The sequence below is a fragment of the Phocoena sinus genome, chromosome 10, assembly GCF_008692025.1.
Source record: "Phocoena sinus isolate mPhoSin1 chromosome 10, mPhoSin1.pri, whole genome shotgun sequence".
NCBI lineage: Eukaryota > Metazoa > Chordata > Mammalia > Artiodactyla > Phocoenidae > Phocoena > Phocoena sinus.
This window is the reverse complement of record NC_045772.1, coordinates 61,537,339-61,564,516: the sequence shown is the minus strand read 5'-3', so window position 1 is coordinate 61,564,516 and position 27,178 is coordinate 61,537,339. Positions and strand designations below refer to the sequence as shown.

General features: G+C 52.1%; 1 protein-coding gene across 8 annotated transcripts; it reads right to left on the bottom strand.

Annotated features, from left to right (window-relative positions):
* Positions 1-248: 248 nt before the first annotated feature.
* On the bottom strand, positions 249-16,365 carry KRT8 (keratin 8). 8 transcript variants are annotated; one of them, XM_032645018.1, is made up of 10 exons: positions 15,903-16,343; positions 13,330-13,538; positions 12,643-12,703; positions 12,019-12,114; positions 11,270-11,434; positions 10,869-10,994; positions 10,066-10,286; positions 9,869-9,927; positions 4,427-4,553; positions 249-4,328 (listed from the first exon to the last, which is right to left on the bottom strand). In XM_032645018.1, the coding sequence occupies exons 1-10, from the start codon at positions 16,245-16,247 to the stop codon at positions 4,325-4,327; spliced, it is 1,413 nt and encodes a 470-aa protein (XP_032500909.1). In that variant the 5' UTR covers positions 16,248-16,343; the 3' UTR covers positions 249-4,324. The 8 variants fall into 8 exon arrangements, 7 of the variants coding, with proteins under 7 accessions (XP_032500909.1, XP_032500908.1, XP_032500913.1 ...); XM_032645017.1 differs by having other exon boundaries at positions 249-3,813; XM_032645020.1 differs by lacking the exons at positions 249-4,328; positions 4,427-4,553 and adding an exon at positions 9,170-9,573 and having other exon boundaries at positions 15,903-15,989; positions 16,215-16,314.
* Between the last annotated feature and the right edge of the window lie 10,813 nt (positions 16,366-27,178).

Here is a 27,178-nt window from a genome sequence, read left to right as displayed (position 1 = left end):
AGGAAAATCTGGGGCTCTCTGTGTCCCTTGGGTCCCCACCACTTCACTTCCCCCTAATACCAATGCTGCACTGAGGTGGAAGCTGGTGGTGGAGATTTTGCAGTCCCTTTCATCTGCTTCCCCTCAGTCCTTCTATGGTGATTCGGGCTCCTATGCTATGGGGACTCTGACCTCAGTCTCCCTCCTTTGTTTTGTTTTTTGCTTTTTGGTTTTGTTTTTGTTTTGTTGGTTTGTTTGTTTTTGGCCGCACCATGCAACATGCGGAATGTTAGTTCCCCGCCCAGGGATCACAGAGTCTTAACAACTGGACCGCCAGGGAAGTCCCTCAGTCTCTCTGCTTTGAACCAGAGCCCAAAGATATATTTTCTGTGGCTTGTGAGGTCTTGGCCAGGACAATGTTTTTTCCAAACATTTGAATTAGTTGCCAACGTTTTTAAATCAAGAGATTTCTTGTAAAAATCCAGATTTCCGATTTCTGTTGCAAAGTTGAAAGCTCTGGAATCCCTGCATGTCTTCTACAGCGGGCAGGGGCTGAGGAGAGAGGCCCCCCTGGGCCTGGTCCCAGCATCTGGGGAGCCAGGACGGGTTGCAAAGGGAGACCCACAGCCCCCTGCTCTTCTGACCCAGCTGCATCCTGAATCTCACCCCATATTTGAAGGGCCCTCATGCACAGGCCTGTGGACACCCTAACAAGTCTTCCAAGGGCCCTCTGTACCAGCCCAATAGAAATAGAATGTGAGCTACAAATGCCAGCCCCATATGGAATATTAAATTTTCTAGTAGCTACTTCATAAAGTAAAAAGGAATAGGTGGAATTCATTTTAATAGTACACATATTTAACCCAATACATCCAAAATATTATTTCAACATGTAATCAAATTATGAATATTTTATATTCATTTTTTCTCATACTATCTTCAAGATGTGCTATCTATTTTATACTTACAGCACATCCCAGTTCAGCCTGGCCATGTTTCAAATCCTCCATCGCCGCATGTGGCTGGTGACTGGTGGCTGGTGGCTGCCTGACAGGATGGGCCAGCTCTGGACACCCATCCACCCCCAAATCAACCATCCCATAGCCACTGTCAGAACTAGAGGTTCAAGGGAGAGAGGGCCCAGGGAAGAAGCCCAGCAGTTTCTGGAAGTGAGCTCAGGTCCATCTGGACAGGGACGGGGAGACACAGCTCCGTCTGGGTGGGTACCTCCTTGGCCCCTTGGACTCCTCACTAAGGGTCAAGAGTCAGAGCCGGAGGGTAACAAAGCAGAGCCTGCTAAAACAAGAGCTTCATGGAAGGGGTGCCTCTGGTCCAGGGATTATCAGTAATTCTAGCTGGCCATGGTCCTCACCATTCCCTTTTATTGTCCCAACAATGAAGCCGAATGTCAGATGCCTTTTCTACACTTGGACCACCTTATGATAGAGCTAAAAAGAAAATTAAACCACCCCTGCACCCATCTTTCAATCTACAGTGGGAGAATGAAAGGCCAGCAGGTTTCAAAAAAGACAATGGAAAACACAATTCTTTGTGAGCAGAAGACTATTCCAGCATTTTTCATGTGCAAACAACCTGTGTCTATCCACAGTTTCTTAACCCAGACTCACTTTCCTCTTTTACATTAGTGGTCTGACCCCTGTGGGCATTTGTATTTTGACCTCCTAAACCAAAAAACAAAACTCCAAGTTACCTACATTCTCTGTTCCAATAAGCCCCCAAAATAGACCAGGAGCTGGAAGGAAAGGGAGTGTTAGAGGAAACATCCCGAAGCCAGGAGCAGGCTACAGTGGCGGGAGGTGGATGCACTTCCCAAATCTCCCTCCAGGTGGCGCCAGAAGCCTGAGTAAAGTGACCCCACGGGGACCAACCGTGAACTTATACTGCCCTCCTCTCCACTACCCCAGGCGCACCCACCAGTGGGGTTCACTCCTCCGTCCTTTACTGTAATCCTGCAACTTTCCCCTAGGTTAAAAGAGTCTGGGCAAGTAAAATAATCTGGGAAAAGCTCAGGTTGAGGCCCTTGTTCTGACCCAAGTTCTGCCCCCCGAATAGCCAGGCAACCCTGAGCAAGTGACTCCCTCTCCCCAGCCTTGGGCGTCATTTTTCACCTATAAAATGAGACTTGACGATATTCCAAGTATGTTTCTGAATGAAAGGAGTGACAGTAGAAGGAGACTGAGTTTACAGACTCACTATTGTATTAAATAAAAGAAGCGTCCTGCACAGTATAGTTCTGAGTTGGAAGTATTACTTCATGTAACTAGAGATATTTTTGTAATTAAAACATTTAAGATTTGTAGTTTAAAAAAATTTTTTAATTAAAATAAAATAAAAAGAGACTTGAACCTTCCTCTCAGAGAACATGTGAGAACCAAACGAGGTGAAGCCTTTGTAAGCACTTCGAAAACTGCAAAGCTCAGTACACAGAGAAGTGAGGAGAAAAAAACCTAAGAGAAGTGGGGAAGGGGGCAGGGAGCAGGCAGATGCCTTCGGGCCCCTTTGCCTTCTTCCCAGGGAGGCTCCCTGGTCTTATGCGGAGTGAATGTGGTGCACCAGGGTGGGCGAGAGACACAGAAGGGAAGGTGGGGAATATTCATCCTGAGAGAGATCTGAGGGAAAGAGCAAGTGTCTTCATTTACAGTTCAAAGGACACCTTCACATGCATGACCGGTTCCAGTCTTCACAACCACTCTGGGCCGTGTTGATTGTCCCCGTGTCATGGGCAGCAAACTGAAGTTCAGAGAGGGGAGGCAGCGTGCCCAAGGTCACAGATGCCATGATTGGCAGAGCCAGGGTGTCCACCAGGTCTTCTGACCCTCACCCAGTGCCCGCCCCACTTTAGTCACATGTCCCTGTCAGAACCTGCCAGGTTCATCTTCCTAAAGCACTGCCTCCCATCAATTCACTTCCTGGCCCCCCAACAAAAGAATCTTCAGGGCTTCCCTGGTGGCGCAGTGGTCAAGAGTCCGCCTGCCGATGCAGGGGACACGGATTCGTGCCCCAGTCCGGGAAGATCCCACATGCCGCGGAGCGGCTGGGCCCGTGAGCCATGGCCGCTGAGCCTGCGCGTCCAGAGTCTGTGCTCCACAGGAGAGGCCACAACAGTGAGAGGCCCGCGTACCACAAAAAAAAGAAAAAAAAAAATCTTCAGTGACACCACCACTTCTGAGATCAAGTTCAAATTTCTCAGCTTGGCATTCTGGGCCTCCATGACTCAACAAAATGTCCAGTAGATAAAATGGCAGAGCTAGAAGCTACCATAGCAACCCTAAAGTCTAGCCCTCTTAGTTCAAGAAGAGGGGACTGAGGCCCAGAGAGGGGAGGGGCTTCCCAAACATCCCAGAGCCAGTCAAGAGCAGGAGGCAGGCCGGGGTTGGAAGCCAGTTTGCTTATCCCAGTCAGTGCTCTCTCCGCTCATCCTCCAGGCTCCTCTGGCAGCTACATCCCTGAGACAGGCTGATAGGCTCACTATATTAGAATTAGCTCAGCTGAGAGTACAGGAAAACCCAAAATAAGAGCGGCTCAATCCAGACAGAAGCCTATTTCTCTCTCAACTTTCCAGACATATAAAGATAATCTGTCCAAGGCCAGTATGGCATTTCATGGTGCCATGGACTCAGGTCCCAACTCTCCTTTGCTCTACCAAGGGGAGTTTCCATTCTCCAGGTCACCTCATGGTCCAAGATAGCTGCTGAACTGCAACCATCACATATGCATTCCCACCAGCAGAAAGGAGAGCCAAAAGAAACAGCTCACGCTCTCTCCCTTTAAGAACATTTCCCAGAGATCAGCTCGGTGGTGCTTTGTGACCACCTAGAGGGGTGGGATAGGGAAGATGGGAGGGAGACACAAGAGGAAGGAGATATGGGTATATATGTATAGCTGATTCACTTTGTTATAAAGCAGAAACTAACACACCATTGTAAAGCAATTATACCCCAATAAAGATGTTTTAAAAAAAAGTAAAGTTTGGGCTAAGGTATTGGATAATGCAAAAGTATCAATGCAATTACCGAGCTACCTTAACAATGAAGAATTCTGTAAAAGGAAGTTACCTTCTTCGTGTCCTAGAAGAGAGATAAATGTGCTTTTTACTAGAATAAGCCTTCTTGAGGACAAGGACACTGCTGTATCCCAAAGGCCCCAAATGATGTCTGGAATAAAGTAGGCACTTAAAAAAAAAAAAAAAAGGACACTTCCCAGAAGTTGCACCATCCACTTCCACTTCTATCCCTTTCTCACATGGCCACAACAAACTGCAAAGAAGGCAGAAAAATGTAGTCTTTTTTCCGGGTAGCCAGGTGCCCAACTAAAAAGTGGCATTCTACCTACTGAGGAAAAGAGAGGGAACAGGCATTGGGGGACTAGTAGCAGTCAGTGCTGTACTAAGTCACTGCTAAGCCCACCACACACAACAGCTCCTCACCTTGCCACGTGCCAAGCATCTAGACCTTCTTCCAGAGTCTGGTTCACCCCAGATGGCCAATGAACGTTTCCATGACTGAACACAGCGCCTGGACGTTTCTGGGATGTGTATTGTTTTTCCAGGTAAGCTGGAAGTAGTTTGAGATCAAGGACCCTATGTTAGCTCTTTTGTATTCACCTCTGCCAACCTCCTCCCCAGCGTCCAGGTGCCAGGCACACTGCTAGGCACATTTACGCCAAGCCCGGCTCTAACTCTGCTCTTTCCACTCCTTCCCAGGCCCTTACAGAGGACTGTCTACTGCTAACATGTAGCTAAGTGCACTTGACAGGGAGATGCTTTAAAAGACCAATACATCATCTGCTCCTGGACTAGGCCTGAGCAAATGGATCTATCTTCCCCAAAAGGAAGGAGTTTTAAAAAATTAAAATGGCAGAAAATAAATAAATAATAGATAACCATCAATCTGGAAACAGTTCCCTCATTCTCTTTTTTTTTTTTTTTTGGCTGCACTGCACTTCTTGTGGGATTTTTAGTTCCCCGACGAGGGATCTAACCCAGGCCCTCAACAATGAGAGCATGGAGTCCTAACCACCGGACCGCCAGGGAAATACCCGTTCCTTCATTCTTTGATTTAATTTTTTTTGCGCGCGCGCGCGATACGCAGGCCTCTCACTGCTGTGGCCTCTCCCGCTGCGGAGCACAGGCTCCGGACGTGCAGGCTCAGCGGCCATGGCTCACGGGCTTAGCCACTCCGCGGCATGTGGGATCTTCCCAGACCGGGGCACGAACGCGTGTCCCCTGCATCGGCAGGCGGACTCTCGACCACTGCGCCACCAGGGAAGCCCTATTTAATAATTTTTTTATTGACCACCTGCTATGCACCTGATGCTCTGCTAGGTACCCAAGAATCAGTGGATGGATAAACAAGGTCCTACTGTATAGCACAGGGAACTATATTCAATATCCTGTGATAAACCATAATGGAAGAGAATATTTTAAAAGAATATATAGGGACTTCCCTGGTGACGCAGTGCTTAAGAATCCGCCTGCCAGTGCAGGGGACACGGGTTCGAGCCCTGGTCCTGGAAGATCCCATGCCGCAGAGCAACTAAGCCCATGCGCCACAACTACTGAGCCTGCGCTCTAGAGCCCGCAAGCCACAACTGCTGAGCCCACGTGCCACAACTGCTGAAGCCCGTGTGCCTAGAGCTCCTGCTCAGCAACAAGAGAAGCCACCGCAATGAGAAGCACACTCACCGCAACAAAGTAGCCCCTGCTTGCTCGCCACAACTAGAGAAAGCCCGCACACAGCAACAAAGACCCAACGCAGCCAAAAATAAATAAATAAACATTTTTTTAAAGACTATATATATACACGTATAACTGAATCGCTTTGCTGTACAGAAGAAATTAACACAACACTGTAAATTAACTATACTTCAATTAAAAACAAAAAAGAATCAGTGAAGAGCCAGGCATATGTGAAGGGGTCCTTGCCCCCATGGAGCTTACAGTCTACCAGATAAGGTTAACACTAGTAAAACGCCACTGCAGATGAATAAATGACTGCAATCTACGAGAAATGCCTTGAGAACTTATTCTAGAAGTACCCCACCTGGCCTGTGGATTCCAGGGGCTTTCCTGCAGAAGCTGAATTTGGGCTGCACTCTGCAGAATCCCTAGGAAGCTCGGAAGCCCGCAAAGAAAAGCCGTCACGTTCCAGGCGGACAACAGCATGTGCGATAGAGAGCGCGCGGTGCCGGAGGGGGGGAGGGGGGGCACTGAGGAGGGCGGGGGCTGAGCTGGCCCAGGCTGTGGGCCAAGGCAGGGCTTGGGGCTTTATCCTCGGTGGCAACATTGCGGGGAGTAAGTAGGAGAGTAACTGAATCTGATTTGCATTTTCTTTTTTTTTTTTAATAAAGTGAATGGTTTATTTATTTACTTATTTTTGGCTGCATTGGGTCTCTGTTGCTGCACGTGGGCTTTTCTCTAGTTGCGGTGAGTGGGGGCTACTCTTCCTTGTGGTGCGCAGGCTTCAGTAGCTATGACCCACGGCTCTAGGACGCAGGCTCAGTAGCTGTGACGCACAGGCCCTGTTGCTCCACGGCATGTGGGATCTTCCCAGACTAGGGCTCGAACCCGTGTCCCCTGCACTGGCAGGCGGACTCAACCACTGCACCACCAGGAAGCCCTGCATTTTCTTTTGATTTGCATTTTTAAAAGTGCACCTTGCAGACATAGAAAACAAACTTATGGTTACCAAAGGGGATATGGGAGAGGGGCCAGGGATAAATTAGGAGCTGAGGATTAACAAATGCATACTGCTCTATATAAAACAGATAAACAACAGGTTCTACTGTACAGCACAGGGAACTGGATTTAATATCTTGTAATAACCTAGAATGAAAAAGAATCTAGAAAAGGAGCGAGAGAGAGAGAGAGAGAGAGAGGAATCACTTTGCTGTACACCAGAAATTAACACAACATTGTAAGTCAACTATACTTCAATTTAAAAAAAAAAAAAAGCACCCTGGCAAGGGGCCCAAGGGACTCTTCTGTGACACAGGAAATGTTCTACATTACAGTGTGATTGTAAGTAGAAATCCATCGAGTACTTTCTGCATTCTATTACATTTAGTATTATACCTGAGCAAAAAAATAACAAAGGGGGCTGTGACGGGCCAAGCCTGGCTCCCTCCACACTTGTGGCCCCAGAGAAGAGGTGCTGTGAGGGTCGCACCTACCAAAACCACAGGGTTGGAGCTGGAAAAACAGCTCCTGAAAGAAGAGAGATTTTAATACCTGCCTCACAGGATCCTTGGAAGGCTGAAAGGTGCTGAAGCACAAGGTCTACCACCAAATAGGTATTAAAGAAATGTTAGCGTTCATCCTTCCTCGGTGTCTCCTCTAAATGAGAATTGGAGGTCCAGCTCCTTTACATCATTAAATACTGAAAGGTAGATGAGATGGTGTCTCCTAAAGGCTGAGTGTCCCTGATCACACCGTAGATGCACAATAACCAAGAAAGGAAGGAGGCGGGGGAGAGGGAAAGGGAATTCTCCCTGGAGCTTTCCTGCCTTTCCCTAAGCAAGCAGCAGGTCAGGTCGGGGGTGTGGAAACTCCAGGAGAACATTGGTGGGGCCTTTGGCTGCCTGCCAGCCCCCTCCCCAACCGTGTGCCCACCGCCAGGGGGCAGGGCCCGGTAAGACAGGTGGCTGGCTTCCAGGAGGATCGGGTGGGCCACAGTTGAAAATGCTGACTTGGGTCCTCAGTGGGCAAGAGATCTCTCTCACTGGGTACTGCGCCTGCTCTGGGCTCCAACACCACCCTCGGGGCTCCGGGGACCTGGTAAGACGGCCAGTCACACACGGGCAGAGGGCAGAGGGTTGGTACGGTTTTATGAAATTTTTCTTTCAGTTATATAGATATAAACATTTGCAGGTTGTGATAAAAATGAATTTCGTACTGAGAGCTGCTGCCATAATAGTTAGAGTCACTGCTCTAGATAATGGTACTGGGAAGAGTGAAGTCCTTTATCGTGACAGAGTCCAGAACCCTGGCCCTGGTCCCAGGACTGGGTGGAGGGGGCAGAGGAGGTAGAATGCCTGGGCTTGGTCTGGAAGCAGCTCCATTGAGGTGGGCAGCTAGGGGAGGTAGTGAGATGGGCCCTTGGGTGGGAGCCCAGGGCCTGGGAAGCCTAGACCTCAGGGAAAGGAGCCCTGGGAGACCTCACAGCAGGACCAGAACCTGAGCTTCCTGCGCCAGGCTGTCCCAACGACTGGACCCTCTGCATAGGTTTGTTCATTCTCCTTTAGGGCTTGGGAAAGTCTGAAAATGCCCCCGTCTCAGCCATTCTAAGTAAGGGTATGTTCCACACTTAGTTCAGCACTAAGGAGCCAGCGTGTCTGCCGGGTAGTCCACGGGTGGTGGCAGAGGTGCCACCGCTCCACCCAGCCCCGCTCCCGCCCCAACGAGACAAGCAAAAACCCTTTACACACTTCACAGGACCCATCCACACCCAAATACACACAGCACGCCCTCCACCTGCAAACACAGAACGCACACACCCTTTACACACTCGGCTGTATATGGTACAAACACTGCATGTAAATGGGTGGAAAGGGGTGGTGAGGTGCCATGGGGGTGGGTGTGACTGTGAGTGAAGCACGGAAGGGGCCATCTGTCAATGCCAAATCCTATACTATCTTGGCTTTTACAAATTGTGGGTGTGACACACCCAGCTGCTGAGTATGGACTCTGGGCCTCTGAAGGGACGGAAAACCAGGATTCCTTGTCCCCAGCTGCTAAGGAATGAAGATGTACAAAAACACCTCTGGCCACCGAGGAAATGCCATGTGCCTGGCTGAGGAGGAGGACAGGTTGGAGAACTGGACGGTCCTGGGTTCGAATCCCAGTCAGCCACTTTTTAATTAGGCCAATTACTTGGTCTCTCCGGCCCTGGTCCTGAGGCCGACCTCCTGTGAGGTCTACGGGAAAGGAAATCTCCTGATACTCCAATCTAAAACCTGCTCTGCGCCCCAACAGGGTTTGTTGCACAGATCAAATGAAATGGGGTATTTGAAACCAAGGCATCAACGAGGTTTTTCAGCAAAGTCTCCCTGGAGGAGGTCAGACTTTCCTCCACGTGTCCCCCAACCCCAGCCTTCTGATCCTAGAGGGAGGCCTCCTGACCACCTGTCTCCCACCCCATTGACAGACAAGGGCTGCACACAGCCAAATGTGTTGGCAGAGCCAGCTGAAGCTTTATTCTGAAAAAGACACTTGGATTGGCTTTTTGGGGGGCGTGGGCAAGAGAGGGAGCCCCAGGCAGTTGACTCCCCCAGGGGTGGGCTAAGGACAGGACTGAGCCTCAGGTCTTTGGTTCCAACACTCCCCTGCACAACTCCTTCTTGCAGGAGCAAGTGAGCTGGGGAGGCTGGGAGGGATCGCGGGAGCCTTTCACTTAGGCAGGATGTCAGAGGACTCGGACACCAGCTTCCCATCACGGGTCTCAATCTTCTTCACAACCACAGCCTTGGAACCGGTACGGCTGAAGGAGCCAGAGCCCCCTCCAGAGCCCAAGCTGGACTGGTAGGAGCTCAGGCCGTAGTTGAAGCCAGGGTTCCCATAGGCTGAGGTCAGCCCACCTGGTCAGGAACAGAGGCAGCCACGTGAGCACAGGAGCCCATGCGCACATCAGGGGCCACGCCCCCTTCTCCCTGCTACTCCGGACCGGACGTGGTCCCCAGGGATAGGGAACCGCCCTGGTTCACTCCTCCAAGATGGTGGGGAAAAACCAGGAGCCGGGCGGGAAAGAGCTTTGCTATTAGCTACGTGACCTTGGACAAGACATTTGACTGGGCCCCAGCTTCCTCAGCTATACCGGAGGGAATCGTATAGGAGCTGCCTCCTGCCCTGCCCCCCCAGGACCAGGACACTCACCTGAGTACCCGCTGGTGGTCTTGGTGTGGATACTCATGTTCTGCATCCCAGACTCCAGTCTGTACCCAGAGGACACATGGGATGTCAGGACCAACCCCTGGCCCTAGCCCGGGACAACAGGACTCAAGTCCCACCCCTCCCCACCCCAGGTCCCAGGGATGGGGCGCCAGGGCCGGTCAGAGAACGCCCACACTCACCGGCTCTCCTCGCCCTCCAGCAGCTTGCGGTAGGTGGCGATCTCCACGTCCAGGGCCAGCTTGACGTTCATCAGCTCCTGGTATTCGCGCAGCTGCCGCGCCATGTCCTGCTTGGCGGTTCTCAGAGCGGCCTCCAGCTCAGCCAGCTTGGCCTGAGCATCCTTGACGGCCAGCTCCCCACGCTGCTCGGCATCAGCAATGGCGGCCTCCAGGGAAGCCCTCTGGGGGGGAGGGGACAGGTAAGCAGTTAGAGCAGAGTCTGCTTGCCTCCTCCCCTCCTCCCCCTGCACCCGCTCTCCCTTTCCCCTCCTTTAGGGACCCCCTCTCCCTGACCTGGACTAACCAACTCCACCTGGCTCAATCCAAGAAAATGCTACAGGTGGGCGAGATTCAGGAAGCGGAATGGGGAAATATGAGCAGCTTCCAGGCACTTCCCCACGCAAACTTCTCACCCGGGACGCTGTGCGGTGTTATCCCCACCCCCAGCTGGACTGGATCTCTGCTTTCTAAACTTCCTTAAAGCATCAGAGCCCAATCTTACCCTGATATATAAGACAGATATAATAAAGCAGGCTTGGGGGACCCATCCTGGACCCCCAACCTACCTGCCCGGCCCCTCACACAGGGGCCTCCTCAGCACCCCTCAGCCTCCCAGGAGCAGTCTGGACTCTAGCTGCCCCTCCAACTCCTGACTCTGGTCTAGGATTCCTTCCCCAACCCCCAGACCCCTCACTCCTCCTGCATTATCTCCTCTCACCCGGAGGTGTCCCAAGACCCTCTCCCACCCCCAGCCCAGCCCATACCTGGCCTTTGAGGCCCTCGATCTCAGCCTGGAGTCGGTTGATGTTCCGGTTCATCTCGGAAATCTCCGTCTTCGTGCGACGGAGGTCATCCCCGTGCTTCCCAGCCAAGGTCTGCAGCTCCTCGTACTGCAGATGTGAGACAAGGAGTGAGGTTGAGAGGGGACCCCCCCAGTCCCTCCGAGGGAGAATGCCCTCTCAGCCAAGTCACCAGAACCCAGGTCATCTCTCCCCTACCCGCCTCTACACCTCTGGGCACAGAGACGTCCCTGTCCCCCAGCACTACTTGGCAGCCCAGCTCGCAGCAGGCAGAGTCAGGTTTGAAATCCTGCTCCCTCCTGAAGGACTAGGGCACAGAACTAGCCAGAGGGGGAACACCAGCCTATAGTGACGCTGCCCTTCACCTTGATCTGGTACATGGTCTCAGCCTCAGCCCGGCTGCGGTTGGCGATCTCCTCATACTGGGCCTTGACCTCGGCGATGATGCCATCCAGGTCCAGAGAGCGGCTGTTGTCCATGGACAGGACCACGGAGGTGTCAGAAATCTGCGACTGCATCTCGCGGATCTCCTGTGGTGGGGAAGGGAGGTGGTGAGGCCCTGGGCCCGCATACAAGGAGTTCCCTTCTGCAGAAGGGCCTTCCATAAAGGACAAGACAGTGGGAGTTAGGGCTGGAGAGAAGGCAAAGTTCCTAAAGAAGGAAAATGCGTCAAAGGCCTGGAACTTGGAGGGAAGTAAAGATGAAATGAGGCCAGGATAAAAGGAAATCTGGCTTTGGGTGAGAAACCAGAGGGGCAGACCCCTTCCGTGCTCTCAGCTACCAGTATGGCACCCACAGAGGGCTCTCATTCGGCCCAGAGAATCTAACTAAGGCCCTGGGGACAGAGCAGGCCTGAGCTGCAGCTGGGACACACTCTGTCCATGATGACCTTGGACAGGCTATTTCAGTTCTCTGAGCCCATTTTCTCATCTGTGAAGTGGGATAATAAACCCACCCTCATGCAGGGGGACAGAACATATAGAACATCCATGCCGGGCTACTATTGGCAGCTGTAATTATTCAGTGGTGGGCCCTTGTCTGTTGGTGCGCTGGGGGCTGGGAGGGGCCTCTGATGGGGCTGGGGAACCTCAGTCTCCAGCGCCCAAGAACGTACCTCTTCATACAGTTGCCTGTAGAAGTTGATCTCGTCAGTCAGCCCTTCCAGGCGGGACTCCAGCTCTACCTTGTTCATGTAAGCTTCATCCACATCCTGCGGGGCAGGGGGAGGGGAGCCTGAGCTGAGTGCCCACTCCTGACGCCAAGCCAGGGGCACCCAACGGCCTGGACTTGGAACTTTCTAACTAATTGTCTTCCCCACCTCACTATGTGTGGCCTGACCCAGTCCAGTCTCTGCCCCATCACACCTGCATCCCCAGCCCCAGCACTTTTACCTCTGCTTCCTACACACACCCTTCCCTCTCCTCCACTCCCCTCCCCCTCCCCCTCCCCTCTTCCTTCTCCTCCAGGAAGCCGCCTTTTTTTTTTTTTTTTCCTCCAGGAAGCCTTCTATAGCCAGACCTCAAATTCTACTGCTCCGTTTTCTTAACCATGTTCCAACATTGATGTCCAGAGTTCTGTCCAAATACACCTAACTACCTCTCTATCCTTCTATGCTAGATACCTAGGAGGCACCCGAATGTCGTCCCATTACTTAGAAACATTTAAGAACAGAAAGCCTCTAGCCTGAGTCTCTAAGCGCCAGCCTCCAGTGTCTGGTGGGGGAATGGTACTCCCTCACCTTCTTGATGATGACAAATTCATTCTCCATGTCTGTGCGCTTTTGGATCTCTTCCTCATACCTGGTGAGACAGATATAATCAGAGGATGGAGGCAAAGGTGAGGTTGCTGTGGGTCTTTCCAGGGGGACAAGGATAGCTAGAAAATTCAGTTAATGGAAATGCAAGAAGATATGAGATGGCTGGTCTGGTCCTTCTGCCCCAACCAGCTACTGTTTCCCCACCCTTACTCCATGCTATCATCAGCCAGTGGGGGGCCTGGAGCAGGAAATCTCTCTCCAGATCCACGAATACACTTTGGATTAGGCATAGGAGGAGGGTTAGCAACAGGCACTGACATGAAACCTCAGACAGAACTTTCTGGAATGTGGTGGAAATCGGGGTAAGGAAGAAATAGAGTCTAGGGCTATTAGTATACAAGAGAGCCTGTTGGCTACCTCTGTCTCCCATTTTAGGTTTACTGTGTAAACATTAGCAGATCATTTGTTGATCAAATCGGGACAGCTCTGAGATTGAAGGGGGAAGGGAGGTGCTTTTCACAATGGGCATGAACCTAGACTGTCCCGAGAAAACCTTGTCCTGGGGTCACTCTAATTCTATAAGACTGCACTGCCCAGCAAGCAGAAGGCCTTGGTGTCTTAGGCCTCTGGTCCCAAGGGGCCGGGCAGGGTGGGATGACAGAGGCTCACTTGGTCTTGAAGTCCTCCACCAGCCCCTGCATGTTGCCAAGCTCCACTTCCAGCTTCAGCTTCTCCTGGGCCAGGGTTTCCAGCTGCCGCCGGAGGTTGTTGATGTAGCTCTCAAACATGTTGTCTATGTTGCTCCGGGCTGTCTTCTGCTGCTGCAGGAGGTTCCATTTGGTCTCCAAAATCTTGTTCTGCTGCTCCAGGTGCCGCACCTGCATGATGAGGCAGAAAGGTCCACATCGCACATCAGGCCAGCGCTCAAAGTCTGGCATGAAGCAAGCACTGTCTTTTCCCCTCATCCAACTCCCCAAGCAGTGGGGTCTCCGGAACCCCATTAGTGCCGAGTTGGGGGGAAAGGAGGGGATACATGGTTGTAAGAGGATAGCTAGCGGTTACGTTGAAGCTATATTTGCAAAACAAATGATTCTTATTGACTTCGATTGTAATATTGCAGTCAATAAAAGTAGCCAAGTTTTAATTAACACTTTATATATGATTGAAAAAAATGTAGCTTGTTCACAGCAAATAATATTATCATCATTATTATTATTTGGAGTGGCTTTGAGGGGCTCACTGACTATAAGGAAACTTTAGCCCTACAGCCTGGAGAGCATTCGCCAGAAGACCTAGGTTTTAGCCATCACTGCTACCTGATCTTGAGTTACTTCCCCTCTCTGAGCCTGGGTCTCCTCAGCCCTGCAATGGCTTAGAAGAACTCAGGCGAGCCCTATCCAGAGCCCCACCCCTGTGCAGAAGTCACTTTTAGCCAGGGAAGAGGCAAGAAACAAGGTAAATCTGTCTGCAAACTGAAGACCCTCCTCCCCACAGCCCTTCCTTTGAGCTCAACATCCAACCCCACCCTACCCTACCCTACCCTACCCCGAATCCACAACTCTGTCCTCCTGTCCCAAACACAAAGGTCCTAGGTTCCTTGGGGCTCAAGGAATCCAGATTTTAGGATGAAATTAAGGCATGCTGGAAGGGAAATTTTTAAAAAGAAAGAATAATAAACTGGTTCCAAGAAGAGGAAGGACTTTTTTTCTTTTTTTTTTTAAATCAACCCAAAGTTGGACTTCTTTTAAATTGGGAGGACTTAGAAGGTTATCTTAAGGGTCTGGTCCAGATCCAGCAAATCCCTCTCTGTAAATCTCTTTCTTCCCCAGCTCATTCTGCCCCAAAATTATAAAAACTAAGTGATAATAACATTTAGCCTTATTAGACTGTTTAATGTAGGCCAAACACTGCTAAGCTCTTACATACATTTTATGCTTGAATAGGCAAAACCTCTTTGATTTAGGGATTAGCGTGCCCATTTTGTAGATGAGGAAATCAGATTTAGCAAGGTAGTCCATCAAAGGAAAGGGCAGAGCACTGGGAACCTTCGGCCTGTGCTTAGCTACTCACTGGGAGGACCCCAGAGCTAGCAAAACGCAGTCAAGAAGTAAAGTGAAGGTTGCTTAAAGCCAAGGAACCAGCAAGCACTTCCCAAAATCTGGGGAGCGCCGGTTTCCCGGGGGACTCCAGTTCCTAAAGGCGCTAATCTGCCCCAGGATTTCCCTCCTTCCGCTCCCAAAATGCCTCCCAGGAGCCAGTCAGCAGGGAGTGGCTGAGCCTCCAGCGCGCTGGGGGCCCTGGGGCCCCTGAGGAGGCAAACCCCCGAGGCTGCAAAACCCGGCCTGGCGCCTTCCATGGGAAAGCAGAGCCAGTTCGTTGGGGCGGAGCCGGGGTAGTAGGGAGGAGTGAGAGGGGACCAGGGCCGAGCGGGGAGAGGGCCGTTAGCGGACAGACGCCTTATCTAAAGCCGTAAATCGTGCGGTTTAACAGGACGTGAAACGCAGGTGGGGTGTCGCACGCCCGTAGACTTTGAATCCTGGATGGGCTTTTCTGAAGCCAAGCCCTGGCGTCCACCCCGATACACGCCCCCAGGCAGAGGAGCGGGTCCCCAGTACCGCGGGCCTCGGCCCCGCCCGGCGCCGCCCACATGGCCGGCTCCCGGGGCCCTGGCCAAGTTATGACTCATCTTGATGCCCCCAACACTTGGGCCCCGGTACGCCGAAGGCCTGGATCAATATTTGCCTGTTTGAATCAAGACAGCCGCTTCCTTCTCCCAGAATCCTATCAATCTCCTATTTAAAAAAAAAAAAATTTAAAGCACAGGAGTTCTGTTGAGAAGCCCTCGGGGCCATGCTAGGGAGAAGGGTGAACCTGAGGGAGGAACTGCCCTCCCACATGCCAGTTGAACAGCCGGGACTCTTCCAGAGCTGAAAGCTTTACAGACGATCAGACCTCGAGTTGGGGTGAGATGGGCGAGGGAGGGAGGGAGCCCCAAGATTTAGAGTCAGAAGCCGCCCGGACCCCCTCTCTATCCCTTCCCCAGCCCAAACCAAAGTGCAGGGGGCCAGGGGAGGGCGCCGAGACATCCGTCGGAAGCGGGAGTGGTGCCAGAGTGGGTGGGGCCCAGCAGGACGCCAGGGAGGGGCTGGAGATGTGCCCACCGAGGGTGGGGTGAGCAAGAGAAAGGGCTGGGATCCTGGTCCGGCGCCAGGCACCGCGGGCCACGCAGGGGGAGCCCTCACCTTGTCGATGAAGGAGGCGAACTTGTTGTTCAGGGTCTTGATCTGCTCCTTCTCCTGGGTGCGCACGGCCTGGATGTCGGGGTCCACCTCCAGCTTGAGGGGACTCAGCAGGCTCTGGTTCACCGTGACAGGTGTGATGCCCCCCAGACCAGGGGCCCCACTGTAACCTGCGGCCAGACTCATGCTGCTGCCCAGGCCGCCCCGGAAGCTGCTGCTGCTGCCCAGCCGGGAGAAGCCCGAGGAGCTGATGCGGGTGCCCGGCCCACTGGTGTACGAGCGGCTGCTGAAGGACCGGGGGCCGGAGGTGGACACCTTGTAGGACTTCTGGGTCACCCTGATGGACATGGTGGAGGCTGGAGAGGAGGCGAGGAGGCTGAAGCACACGGAGACTCGAGGAGTTGCGAAGCTGCTCCTAGGTGGGGTGCAGCTCCCCGGATGGCCTCTTATAAAAAAGAGCCCAGCCCAGGAGGAGGGGATCGGCCTTGTAGCTGAGTGGCTAGGCCCTGAGGGGGCAGGGCCTAACCTGACACCTGCCACCTACAGGCCGGACTCAGGTGGGGGCAGCAGAGAGCTGCTCCCGCCCCGGAGCCCACCCCTGCACCACCGCAGAGCCCAGGAAAGGGTAACTCAGTGAATGTGAGAAGTGCAAGGGCTGCCAGCCTCTACCTGTTCCCTAACAGAGCCTTGCGGGGTGGCCCAGCCACTGCAACCCTGAATCCTAGGTCTTATCTCCTTCCCTCCTGTGGGAAATAAATGCACAGACTGAGGAGCAGAGCAGGAAAGGGATCTGTGGCATTTGGGTCTCCTCTGAGCAGCTGACGCCCCAGAGGCACCACCCCGTGTCCTTCGTGTTCTTCTCTCCACCTGGAGTGATTATGAAGGTCTGCCCAGTCTGGAGGACAGGGCTGGGTTCCGAATCCTTGAACCCGAGGTCAACCATTTGCCTAGTCTCTCCTTAGTTACTGCTGTGCCCTCAGCCCTTGGTGCAATGCCAAGAGGGGCTGGGTAAACATTTGTGAAATGAATGAATGAACACACACACACACACACACACACATACACACACACACACACACAGGCTGTCTTCCCTCTGGGGCTGTACATGCAAGTTAACGTGAGGTCCAACACAGCACTTTTCCTGGACACAACCCCGTGTCTTTCTCTCTTCCCAAGATCACAGGATTGAGCTTCCCTGGTGGCACGGTGGTTGAGAGTCCGCCTGCCGATGCAGGGGACGCAGGTTCGTGCCCCGGTCCGGGAGGATCCCACATGCCGCGGAGCGGCTGGGCCCGTGAGCCATGACCGCTGAGCCTGCGCGTCCAGAGCCTGTGCTCCGCGACGGGAGAGGCCACGACAGTGAGAGGCCCACGTACCGTAAAAAAATAAATAAACAAATAATAAAAAGATCACAGGATTCCCTGGGCCGGGCTGAAAGGCACAGAGAAGGGTAAACAAGAGCCAATGGGCAGGCTGGGAGAGCTCAGGAGAGCAGGCAGCTACGTCGGCAGGGACTTCATCTCATCGCTCTCCTTGCTGCTTGGGGGAGTCATTCCCATAGCTCCCAGTGGGTGAATCACAGGAAAGGAGGCAGAACTGTGGAGTAGGGGGCACCGATGGTGAGTCAACCTGCAGCCACCTGGGCCCTCCTCCTCTTTCTCTTCCCAGGACCCCAGATGGCCAGAGGAGAAGGGGAAGAGTCCCTGCACCTGTCTCCACAAACCCATTATGAGAATGAGTCAGGAGAGTGGGTTGGGGCACAGCATGCACCTGCAGAAGGCTGGAGAATGGGGAGCTGAGTAAGGCACCCCAGGCCTGGGTGGGGCAGGCTGTGGGTGGAAAACAGGAGGTTTGGGTCCCCGAGGCAGAGATTCCAGCTTCGATTCTCTAATGGCTGGGGCTAGATTCTCTGAAAGATCCTGCAGGGCATGAAGTGGGGACTGGATAGCCGTTAACTAGAGACCAACAGATCCCCTGGGGGTAGAGGGACAGGTGGCCCACAGCCCCCAACCCCCAACCCAGGGGAGAGGGTGACTTCTACCCTGACCACCTATCACGAGGGGGCAGATGGGCAGATGCCTCCCTATCCTTCTCCAGTAAAGACACCCAGGGTTCCAGAGGACAGGCATAGAGACCCCTACAGAGGGACAGCGAGACCAGAAGCCCCCTCCTTGGAAGAGAGACAAATCCAAAAAGACAGACACACTGGTAAGCTCCCCTCGGATCACACGCACCAGATCACACACACGTACACACAAAAGGACACACTTTGAAGTCCCTTCCGGAAAGACAAAGACAAAGACTCTTAGAGGGGACGCAGAGACCACATCCCTTTCTCCCCTCCCCTCTTTTCTCCTCCCCACCCTCTCCAGCCCTGGCCTCCTGCCACACGGAACCAGGCAGTACCTGTTTGTACCAGGCCCTCTCTCAGCCCCTTTAAACAATGCTTAATTTTCCAAGGAGTGATTTGAATGCAAGCTACCCCTTCCCTGACAAACTCCCACACCGTGCAGGAAAGAGAGACTTCACCTTCCTGAGACCAAAGGGAGGGGTATGGGCCCGGTGCCAAATCAGGCACAGAGAAGGCGGAAGGAGAGAGGGAGGGGCTGGTCAGACAGGTATGGCAGCCCTGGGGAGGGTAGACGACCAGCTCCCCACTTCTCCTCCCCAACAGAGTACACCTGGGCAGACTTGGAGGGGAGAGACCTCACCTGAAGTCCTGAGCACAGAACTGCAGCCCAGAGCCCGCCCTGAAATCTCAGCCCCTCCACCCGCACTCACCTGGTTCCCTGGTTCCAGGACTGCCTTTTGTTTAAGGTGAGGACAAAGCCGGCTACAAGGGACCCTGTGGTTTTCAGGCTGTAGGGTGGCCCAGATCTCACCCAGGGGGAGTCCCTCTTTGCTGGGGCAGCCCAGAGCACTGCAGGGCCGGAAGTGTTTGCATCTCACTTGTCAGCTCCCTATTGCCCAGAGACCCCAGCCAACCCCTCCCCCATGCCCCAAGCCCAGCCTTGGTGCAAGAGAAGAGAACAAAGCTGCCCTCTCCAGTGGCCTCTGCCTGGGATTCCGGGATGGAGGCAATAGGGGGAGGCCCCAGGACGAGGGCCTAGTGGTGAGGGAACAGAAAACGACTAAGGTGGCCTGTGGGGACGACTCCTTGTAAGACTGTCTCTGGCCACTGTGGTCTGCACACTGCTGCCTACCCATTGAAAGGGAAAGTGGTTTTGGTGACTGCCCAACCCAGACGATTCTGCTCCAAACTGCCTTTCCTGGAGATCAGAAGAGGGAAAGAGGAGACGCGTGCCCCCTCCACCCCGATGGTGAGGTACAGGATGACACCGAGGAGGCCCTGAATCCCTGAGCAGTTGTGTCCAGGCTGAGGGCTTAGATGGGTGAGCAGGGTAGCTCTTATCACTACATCACTCACAGTCATCGGAAAAGATGGTCTGAACACGTTCTTCTCAGTGATCAGGAATGGTGACACAAAGACACCACATTCGCAGCGGCGCTATTCACAGTAGCCAAAATGCAAACGGCACAAATGTCCACCAACTGATGAATGGAGAAACAAAACGCCACGTATCCATACGATGGTATATCATTCTCAGTAAAAAGGAATGAATCGCCGATACATGCTACAACGCAAGATCACGTATTGCATGATTCTATTTATGGGAAACGTCCAGGAGAGGCGAATCTGTAGAGACAGAAAGCAGATCTGAGGTTGCCAAACCGTCTCCAGGCTGGGGAGAATGGAGGTAACTGGTAAAGTACGGAGTGATGAAAATGTTCTAAATTTAATTATGGTGATCGTTGTACAGGCCTGTGAAAATGGTAAAAAAAAACATCGAATTGTACACTTTAAATGGTTGAATTGTACAGTGTGTGAATTATAGCTCAATAAAGCTGTTACAAAAAAGAAAAAGCATAAATTAGCCACATATATAAAGTACGGACTTGGTGGGCCAGCAGACGGGTCAGGGGATAGAAGGGAAGATTTTGTTCAGATGCTGAAGGTAGATTCCCTGCCTCTAGGTTAGTAACCAGGGCAGCATCTCCAAAGCACTGAAATCAGTTTAAAAGATGAGCAATTTAAAATCTTATTGTTGGCATGGAAATAGCTGAGTTTAGCACCAAGGCAGCAAGAATAGTTCATCTAAGTGGGAAGCCACAGATGGTGGGAACACCTATCAGTAAGCCACATCGTGAATAAAATAAAGTTGATTTGATTGTTGATTTTTGTGCCATGTGCCTCAAGGCCAAATTGTTCATAGTCAATGCTCAGTAAATGGTGACTATTTGTCTTCGTGATAAACACGGCTCTGATGATTAAAGCCAGCCCAAATGGGAATGGACTGCCTAGAGAGGAAGCAACCTCCTGTCCCTAGAAGTCTCGAGCCCAAGGTGTGCTAACCAGCTGTCCACTGGCTCACTGGAGGAGGATTCCTAAATCAGGTAAGGGTTTGGGCTAGAACATCACAATCCTCTCCACTCTGAGAGCCTTGATCCATATTCTACCATCACAGAGCTTTACGCTTTGATTAGGCATCCACGAATGTTCTCCGAACCGAAATGTTGATTTTGATAGAAGATGTGGTTAGAAATTATTAGAACAAGCATGGGGAGAACCTTCCCCATGAGGTAAACCTTCTTAGGGAGGAAAGGAGACAAGCCTGACAGCCTGGAGATGATGAGGTCTCCCACTCACCTTCCAATCCTCACACCCTCGCTTCCACTGATACCAAACCAGAAGAGGCCATCCGTTGGATGGGCAGTCAAGCCTAGCTCAGCTGTTAGAGTCCTTCCCCTTCATTCTGATTCTCTGTCTGGAGCTTGCACACCAAGATCACCCAGGCTGCACCTGCATGTTTTATAAAGCTTCCTTGGTGCAGCCAGGGTTGAGCACCTGGCTTTGGCTCTGCTCTCACACCAAGACCTCCAGGAACACACTCTTCTCTTCCCCCTGGAAGAATAGGTTAGAGCCCAAGTCCGGTGCACTGCAGGGTCCCTGCTCAGAAAGGCTGATACACCTGCGCCTCAGGGGATAAAATAGAGAGTGGCCAGTCCCCAGAGCCTGACACTCCACTGGGGTGGCCAGGGACATAGAGATGGAGAGAGGACCCGAATGGGTCCCACTCATGGAGGGGAGGACAGCATGCAAGAGGCCTGAGTGATGGGAAGTGGGAAGCAGGGAGTCACTGAAGAAGGCTCCCCGGGAGGATGGGACCCTAAGGAAGTAATCACACAGCCCAGCCCCACTACACAGCTCCACTGCAAGAAAGCTTTCCTAAAGGTGTGTCAGGTAACCAGACAGGAGCGCAGGAGGGAAAAAGGAACAGCAAGGACCTGGGCCTCAGCTACAGCACCCCACACACACATACCACCACCCCCTCCAGCACTGAGAATTACCCGTGGCCTGGGCTGCTGGGCAATGGAGCTATTGTCCAGAGGTCTTTTGTTCTGAATTTCCTGCCCAGCAACCTGAGGACCAAGGTGGGGAGTCAGGGGCCGGGACGCCAGGCCTTTATTCCGTCCTGGTTTTGTTCACTCATTCATTCACTTGTCCACTTATTTACTTAACAGGCAGTAGCCTAAAAAGTATGGTGAGATAGTTTTTTGGTTCCCTTCACACCAGTTCAGTACAGGTAGGCGCCTCCTATGACCAAAGCAAGGTGTGGCCTGAAGGCTTCTATTGAAATGTGAATATTAGGAGTCCTCAGTCATTAATTCAGTATATTAGTGGCTGGCTATACATTGGGCACATGCTGCGAAGGCTCTGAGGGAACTGGGTCCCCAATGGTCTTCACTGTGTGCAGGGAGAGACAGACAGACACATAATGCCACTTATTCTAATAGGGTAATAATAATACTGATATGGTACAAAAATGTCTTCTGAGTATTAATTCATTTACACTACGTAAGAACCCTATAAAGTAAGTGCTATAATACCATTTTTACCTGATGAGCCACAGAGAGGTTAAGAAACATACCCAGACTCACACAGCAGTGTGGCTCTTTCTCCAAGCCCCTAACCACTAGATCACACTTCCTGTATAATGATGAGAAGCAAGAAGAGTGGTGTAGGCGTTTAGCAGCCCAGAGACTGTCCTCAGATCAGCAAACTGGCACTATCAGGGGCAGGGCTTGAGAGATGGGGGCCATACCTTGACGAAAAGAGGAGCAGAGTGTCAGCGTTGGGTCCAAGGGTCCTCCAAGGAGGCAGGAGGACTGGTGAGGTGGAGAAGCATGCTGAAGTGAGCTCCCTCACCGCCACATTGCCTGAAGTTGGTCTTGTCTGGGATGCACTTCTGATTGTCCATTTTTCAGCCCACGCCCCCCAGCCTCAGAGAAATCTAGGGGTCTGCTTGAAAAGGGGAGCTCTTTGTGGTCTGAAAAACACCCGCCCGGCACCCCCTTAAAAACCCATAACTAGGGACTTCCCTGCTGGCGCAGTTGTTAAGACTCTGCGATCCCAGTGCAGGGGGCCCAGGTACGATCCCTGGTCAGGGAACTAGATCCCACGTGCCGCAACTAAGAGTTTGCATGCCACAACTAAGGAGCCCACAAGCCACAACTAAGGAGCACGCCTGTCACAACTAAGACCAGGCACAACTTAATTAATTAATTTAATTAATTAAAATAAACATTTTTAAAAAACCATAGCTAGTGTGGTTAGACAAGAACCTTTGGGGAGGGATAAATTAGGAGTTTGGAATTAACAGATACTACTGTATATAAAATAAATAAACAACAAGGACCTACTGTATAGCACAGGGAACTGTATTCAGTACCTTGCAATAACCTATAATGGAAAAGAATCTGAAAAAGAATATACATATATATATGTATGCATAACTGAATCACTTTACCGTACACCTGAGACTAACACAACACTGTAAATCAACCATATTTCAATTAAAAAAAAAAAAAAGAACCTTTGAACACCCTGATACCCTGTACTTGCCAGGGTCCCAGGGTAGGGCCCACTCTCACACAATAGCTCAGGCACCCCTCCCAGCCCTGGGTGAAGAGGAGGGGCCCTTTCTTGCTCTCCTGATATACAGGAGCAGTGACCCTTCCACACCTAGTACAGAAGAGAAAGTTGCACAACATTGGTGGGGTCACGAAAAGTTACGGGCAAGGCGTGGTCCTCTGAGAGTTCTCCTGGTATCTGGATCTCATTCTACCTCACCCCAGGAAACAGCCACTGCTTAGGCCATTCCCAGCCTTCTCCACAGTCATGTCGTGACTCACAGGAAATGATCATTCGTATATGGCAAGCTGGGGTAAATGAAAAGGTCTGCTTGGGACCAGTTGTGGTCAGGTCAGAGGCTCTGGCCACCCAAGGCCTCCCTCTGACACTCAGAGGGCTGGTGGGCCCAATGTATCACACAAGTATAGCCCACTCTCGGCACAAATGGTGTGACCAGGCACCCTGGCGGGGAAGCTCTGGTTTGGGGAGACCATTCTGTTCTGGTGAAGTGAAGAGCTGAGGTTGAAACAGGAAGGAATGGGACGCAAACAGCTAAGTCCCAGCCCACCTTGGAGAGAAGCCCGGGTTGCACAGTGGTTAAGAATCCACCTGCCAATGCAGGGGACACGGGTTCGAGCCCTGGTCCGGGAAGATCCCACATGCCATGGAGCAACTAGGCCCGTGCGCCACAACTACTGAGCCTGCGCACTGCAACTATTGAAGCCCACGCCCTAGAGCCTGTGCTCCACAACAAGAGAAGCCACCAAATGAGAAGCCCGCACACCGCAATGAAGAGCAGCCCCTACTCACCACAGCTAGAGGAAGCCCGCATGCAGCAATGAAGACCCAACGCAGCCAAAAATTAATTAATTAATAATCAAAAAAATAAAAATAAATGAGCTTGGGCTTGATGGAATTGAGCTTAGAAAAGAAAGATATGGAAATGCAATAAGTTATTAGATGAGAACAGGATTCCTATGGAACAGGAAGGTGGTCATGGGGGCCAAGGAAGGTGTGGGGCAGGAGGGGACAAGGTTAAAGTGGTGCTTTAAGAAGATTCAGGGGGCTGAGATGTGGAGGTTAGATGGTAGGGGCAAAAACTGGCAGGAGACTAGAAAGGGGGCTATTGCAGCACACAAGTGAGAAGGCTTGTGGGGTGCCAGGAGCCATGCAGAGAGAAGACGGTAAGAAGAAAGAACCTACAGGATACGGCAGGTGATTGCATGGCCAAGTCCAACATAGGCATTTCCTGTAGCTCCCTTCTGAACCATAGCACCTTCTGCTCCAGCCACATTGCTGCACACTTGTCATGAGCTGTTGGACTTTCCCGTGCCGTCACATTCCTCTCAGTGACCTCAGACCATAGCTTCTCGCAGACAGGACAGCATCCTCTAGTGTCTGAGTATAGTTCCCATCTCTTGTGCCAGCCTCTGCCTGGCAGGGCCCTGACCCAGAGTACATGCCACAGAGGGAATGTGTAGACCCTCCCCTGAACACACAGTTTACACCCATCACCTTACCTTTGTTCATCACACACGTGCACATGCACACCTTCATGCCAGCAACAGCATGACAAGGCCGCCGGGAAACCCTCCGTGGTCCTGGGCAGCAGATCCAAGCATGGGAAAGCCCATTTCCTCCCCTCTGATCATGCCATGCTTGGAGAACAGGGTTTGGCTCTTGTCTGACTCTTACAAGGGACCTGGACAAATGGGAGCTGATGCAAGGAGATGTCTGGGATAAGGAGATGAATGGGAACCACATTCGCAGACCTCTTAAGTAGTGGCATTTTCGGCTGGCACTGAGTATGTTCCCTGGAGAAGAGACATGGACTGCCAGGAAGAAGAAGGGACATTCATCCCTGTGGCCCAAGGGATACGTCCAGCACCAGCAGGAAGAAGCCCCCAGAGAGAGACTTCTGCTCATTGTAAGTAAGGAACTCCCAAAGCTCAAGCTTTGTAGAAGTGCAAGGTGCAGCGTCATCTGGGAAGCTGTGGCAGAGGGTCAATAGATGGGTTGGCGGAGCCCCAGACGCACATCCTAAGGCCAACTACGTGCACTGCAAACTTCAGCTCATGCAAGCTTGTAAAGACGTCTCCGGGCAGGGATGGGTGAGTGCCCAGGTCCACACAGCTGTGAAGAGCGCTGGAATCTGAACCCCGCGGACTCCTCACCGGTGGGACTCACCAAGCCTGTTAATGCATGTTCACCGGCTCTGCAGCCAGGTGTGACTGAAGGCCAAAGGGTAGTGAATGCAATCAAAAGAACTTTGGAGCCACTTCCCAACGGTGTGAAGCTGGACGCTCTACTTAATCTCTCGGATGTTCCTTTTCCTCAGCTGAAAATGCAACTACCTAAGAGGACTGGTCTGAGCATCAGGTAAGGGAACAGTGCCTGACAGTTGCAGGTTGTCAATCAACGTTAGCTCGACTCTCACCACACCACCCCCCTGTGCAGCCTCCCCCCATCCCTTCACTGTCTTTGAGATCATCACCCCATGGAACTTGTGTTCACACCCGCTTTGACTCATTTGCCTTGTGAGAATTGAAGTCCTTGCAGGATGGGACCCTGTCTCATGCATCTCTGTGTCCTCCGCAGTGTCCACTCAGCCCACAGGAGGTGCTCAAGTGGGAGAGAGCGCTGGTTCGGAAGGACTGAGGCTAACTAGAGAGAGGTGGCAATTGGGATGATAAGAAGGAGTCTCTGGGGCTTCCCTGGTGGCGCAGTGGTTGAGAGTCCGCCTGCCGATGCAGGGGACACGGGTTCGTGCCCCGGTCCGGGAGGATCCCGCATGCCACGGAGCGGCTGGGCCGGTGAGCCATGGCCGCTGGGCCTGCGCGTCTGGAGCCTGTGCTCCACAACGGGAGAGGCCACAGCAGTGAGAGGCCCGCGTACCGCAAAAAAAAAAAAAAAAAAAGGAGTCTCTGGGATAGTAATAAAGGGATAACATGCAAAACTCTGCCACTATGCAAAACAGAAGTTTGCAAATCCAATTCCAAGGGAGCCAGCCATGTAAACTGAGCTCTGCCTATTGACACGCCCTCTGCTTCCCCATCTCCCAACCCAGGGTTCCTTTCCCTGCCGACCATGATGGGTGGTGGTGGTGGTGATGTAGGGAATGAATGATGGTGATGATGACGGCAGCTTTCATTTGCTGGGTTCCCACTAAAGGTCAAAGTGTCAGATCTCTTACATATTTCTAATCATAAAATAACCCAGGAGGAAGGTAACATTATCCCATTTTACAGATAAGGAAATTAAAAGTCCTTCAAGACTTGACCTCAAGTCTGGTGTAAGCCCAAAAGCCTGGGCATGCTGTTTCCAGTGATGCTTTCATATAGAGTCATTGTGGATAACCCAGAAGAAATGTCCCCAAAACATTTTTCTCATTTTATTTAGCAATCCAAAAAATAAATATTACATGCATTCATTGAACATTCAATGACCTCTCCTACTCAGTGATCCAGACAGACCTAGGGGACACCTCCCGACCTAAATGAAATCTCCATGAGAGCGACGACCTTAACTGCCTTGCTAACTACCATATCTACAGCGTTAGAAAGTGCTTAGAAGGCACCGACCCAACATATGATGAATTCACTAAGGATTGACTAAGCCTCTGCCATCGTGTGTGTGTGTGTGTGTGTGTGTGTGTGTGTGTGTGTGTGTGTGTATCTATTAGAAAGGAAGTAAAAGGGAGAGTGGGAGACCAGCTCAGGTCAAGGAAAGCCCTGCTACCAACCACCCAATAATCAACATATCTTCCGGGATCCCCAGGTGTCTAAGGGCTAAGACGACCCTAAAGCAGGACACAGTGTCACAATCATAGGCCTAATGACAAAGCTGCTCACCTGGAAGGTGGGACCGGGCTTGGTCTGGGCCAGCTGGAGCCAATTTAGCCTCAGGGAAGTGTTCGGCAAGCTCCCAGGGCAACAAAACCCACTGTGTGCTTCTGCAATCCCAACAGAATTCCAGCCTGAGGCCAGGATTCCCCAAGGTGTCACACAAGTGCTGCCCTCTCCTTCCTTGCCTCCCCAGGTTTCCCAGGTGATCATCTCGGGAAGCTAAGAGAAGCTTGAACGGCAGAAGCAGCCTCCGGAACATGGGAGGCAGAGGAGAGGGCCGTTTCCCTACCAGACCAGAGCTCCAGAGCTTCTGCTTTAGAAGTATCCCGCTGCAGAAGTCAAACTCCCCAGGCCTCCTCCTACACCCATGGGGCCATGGGAGCCATGGCCGCCACATGAACCCTCTGCCCCCAACTACGCCTCCCCGCCCCATGGCCTGACCCTGTTCACTTGGTAGCCAG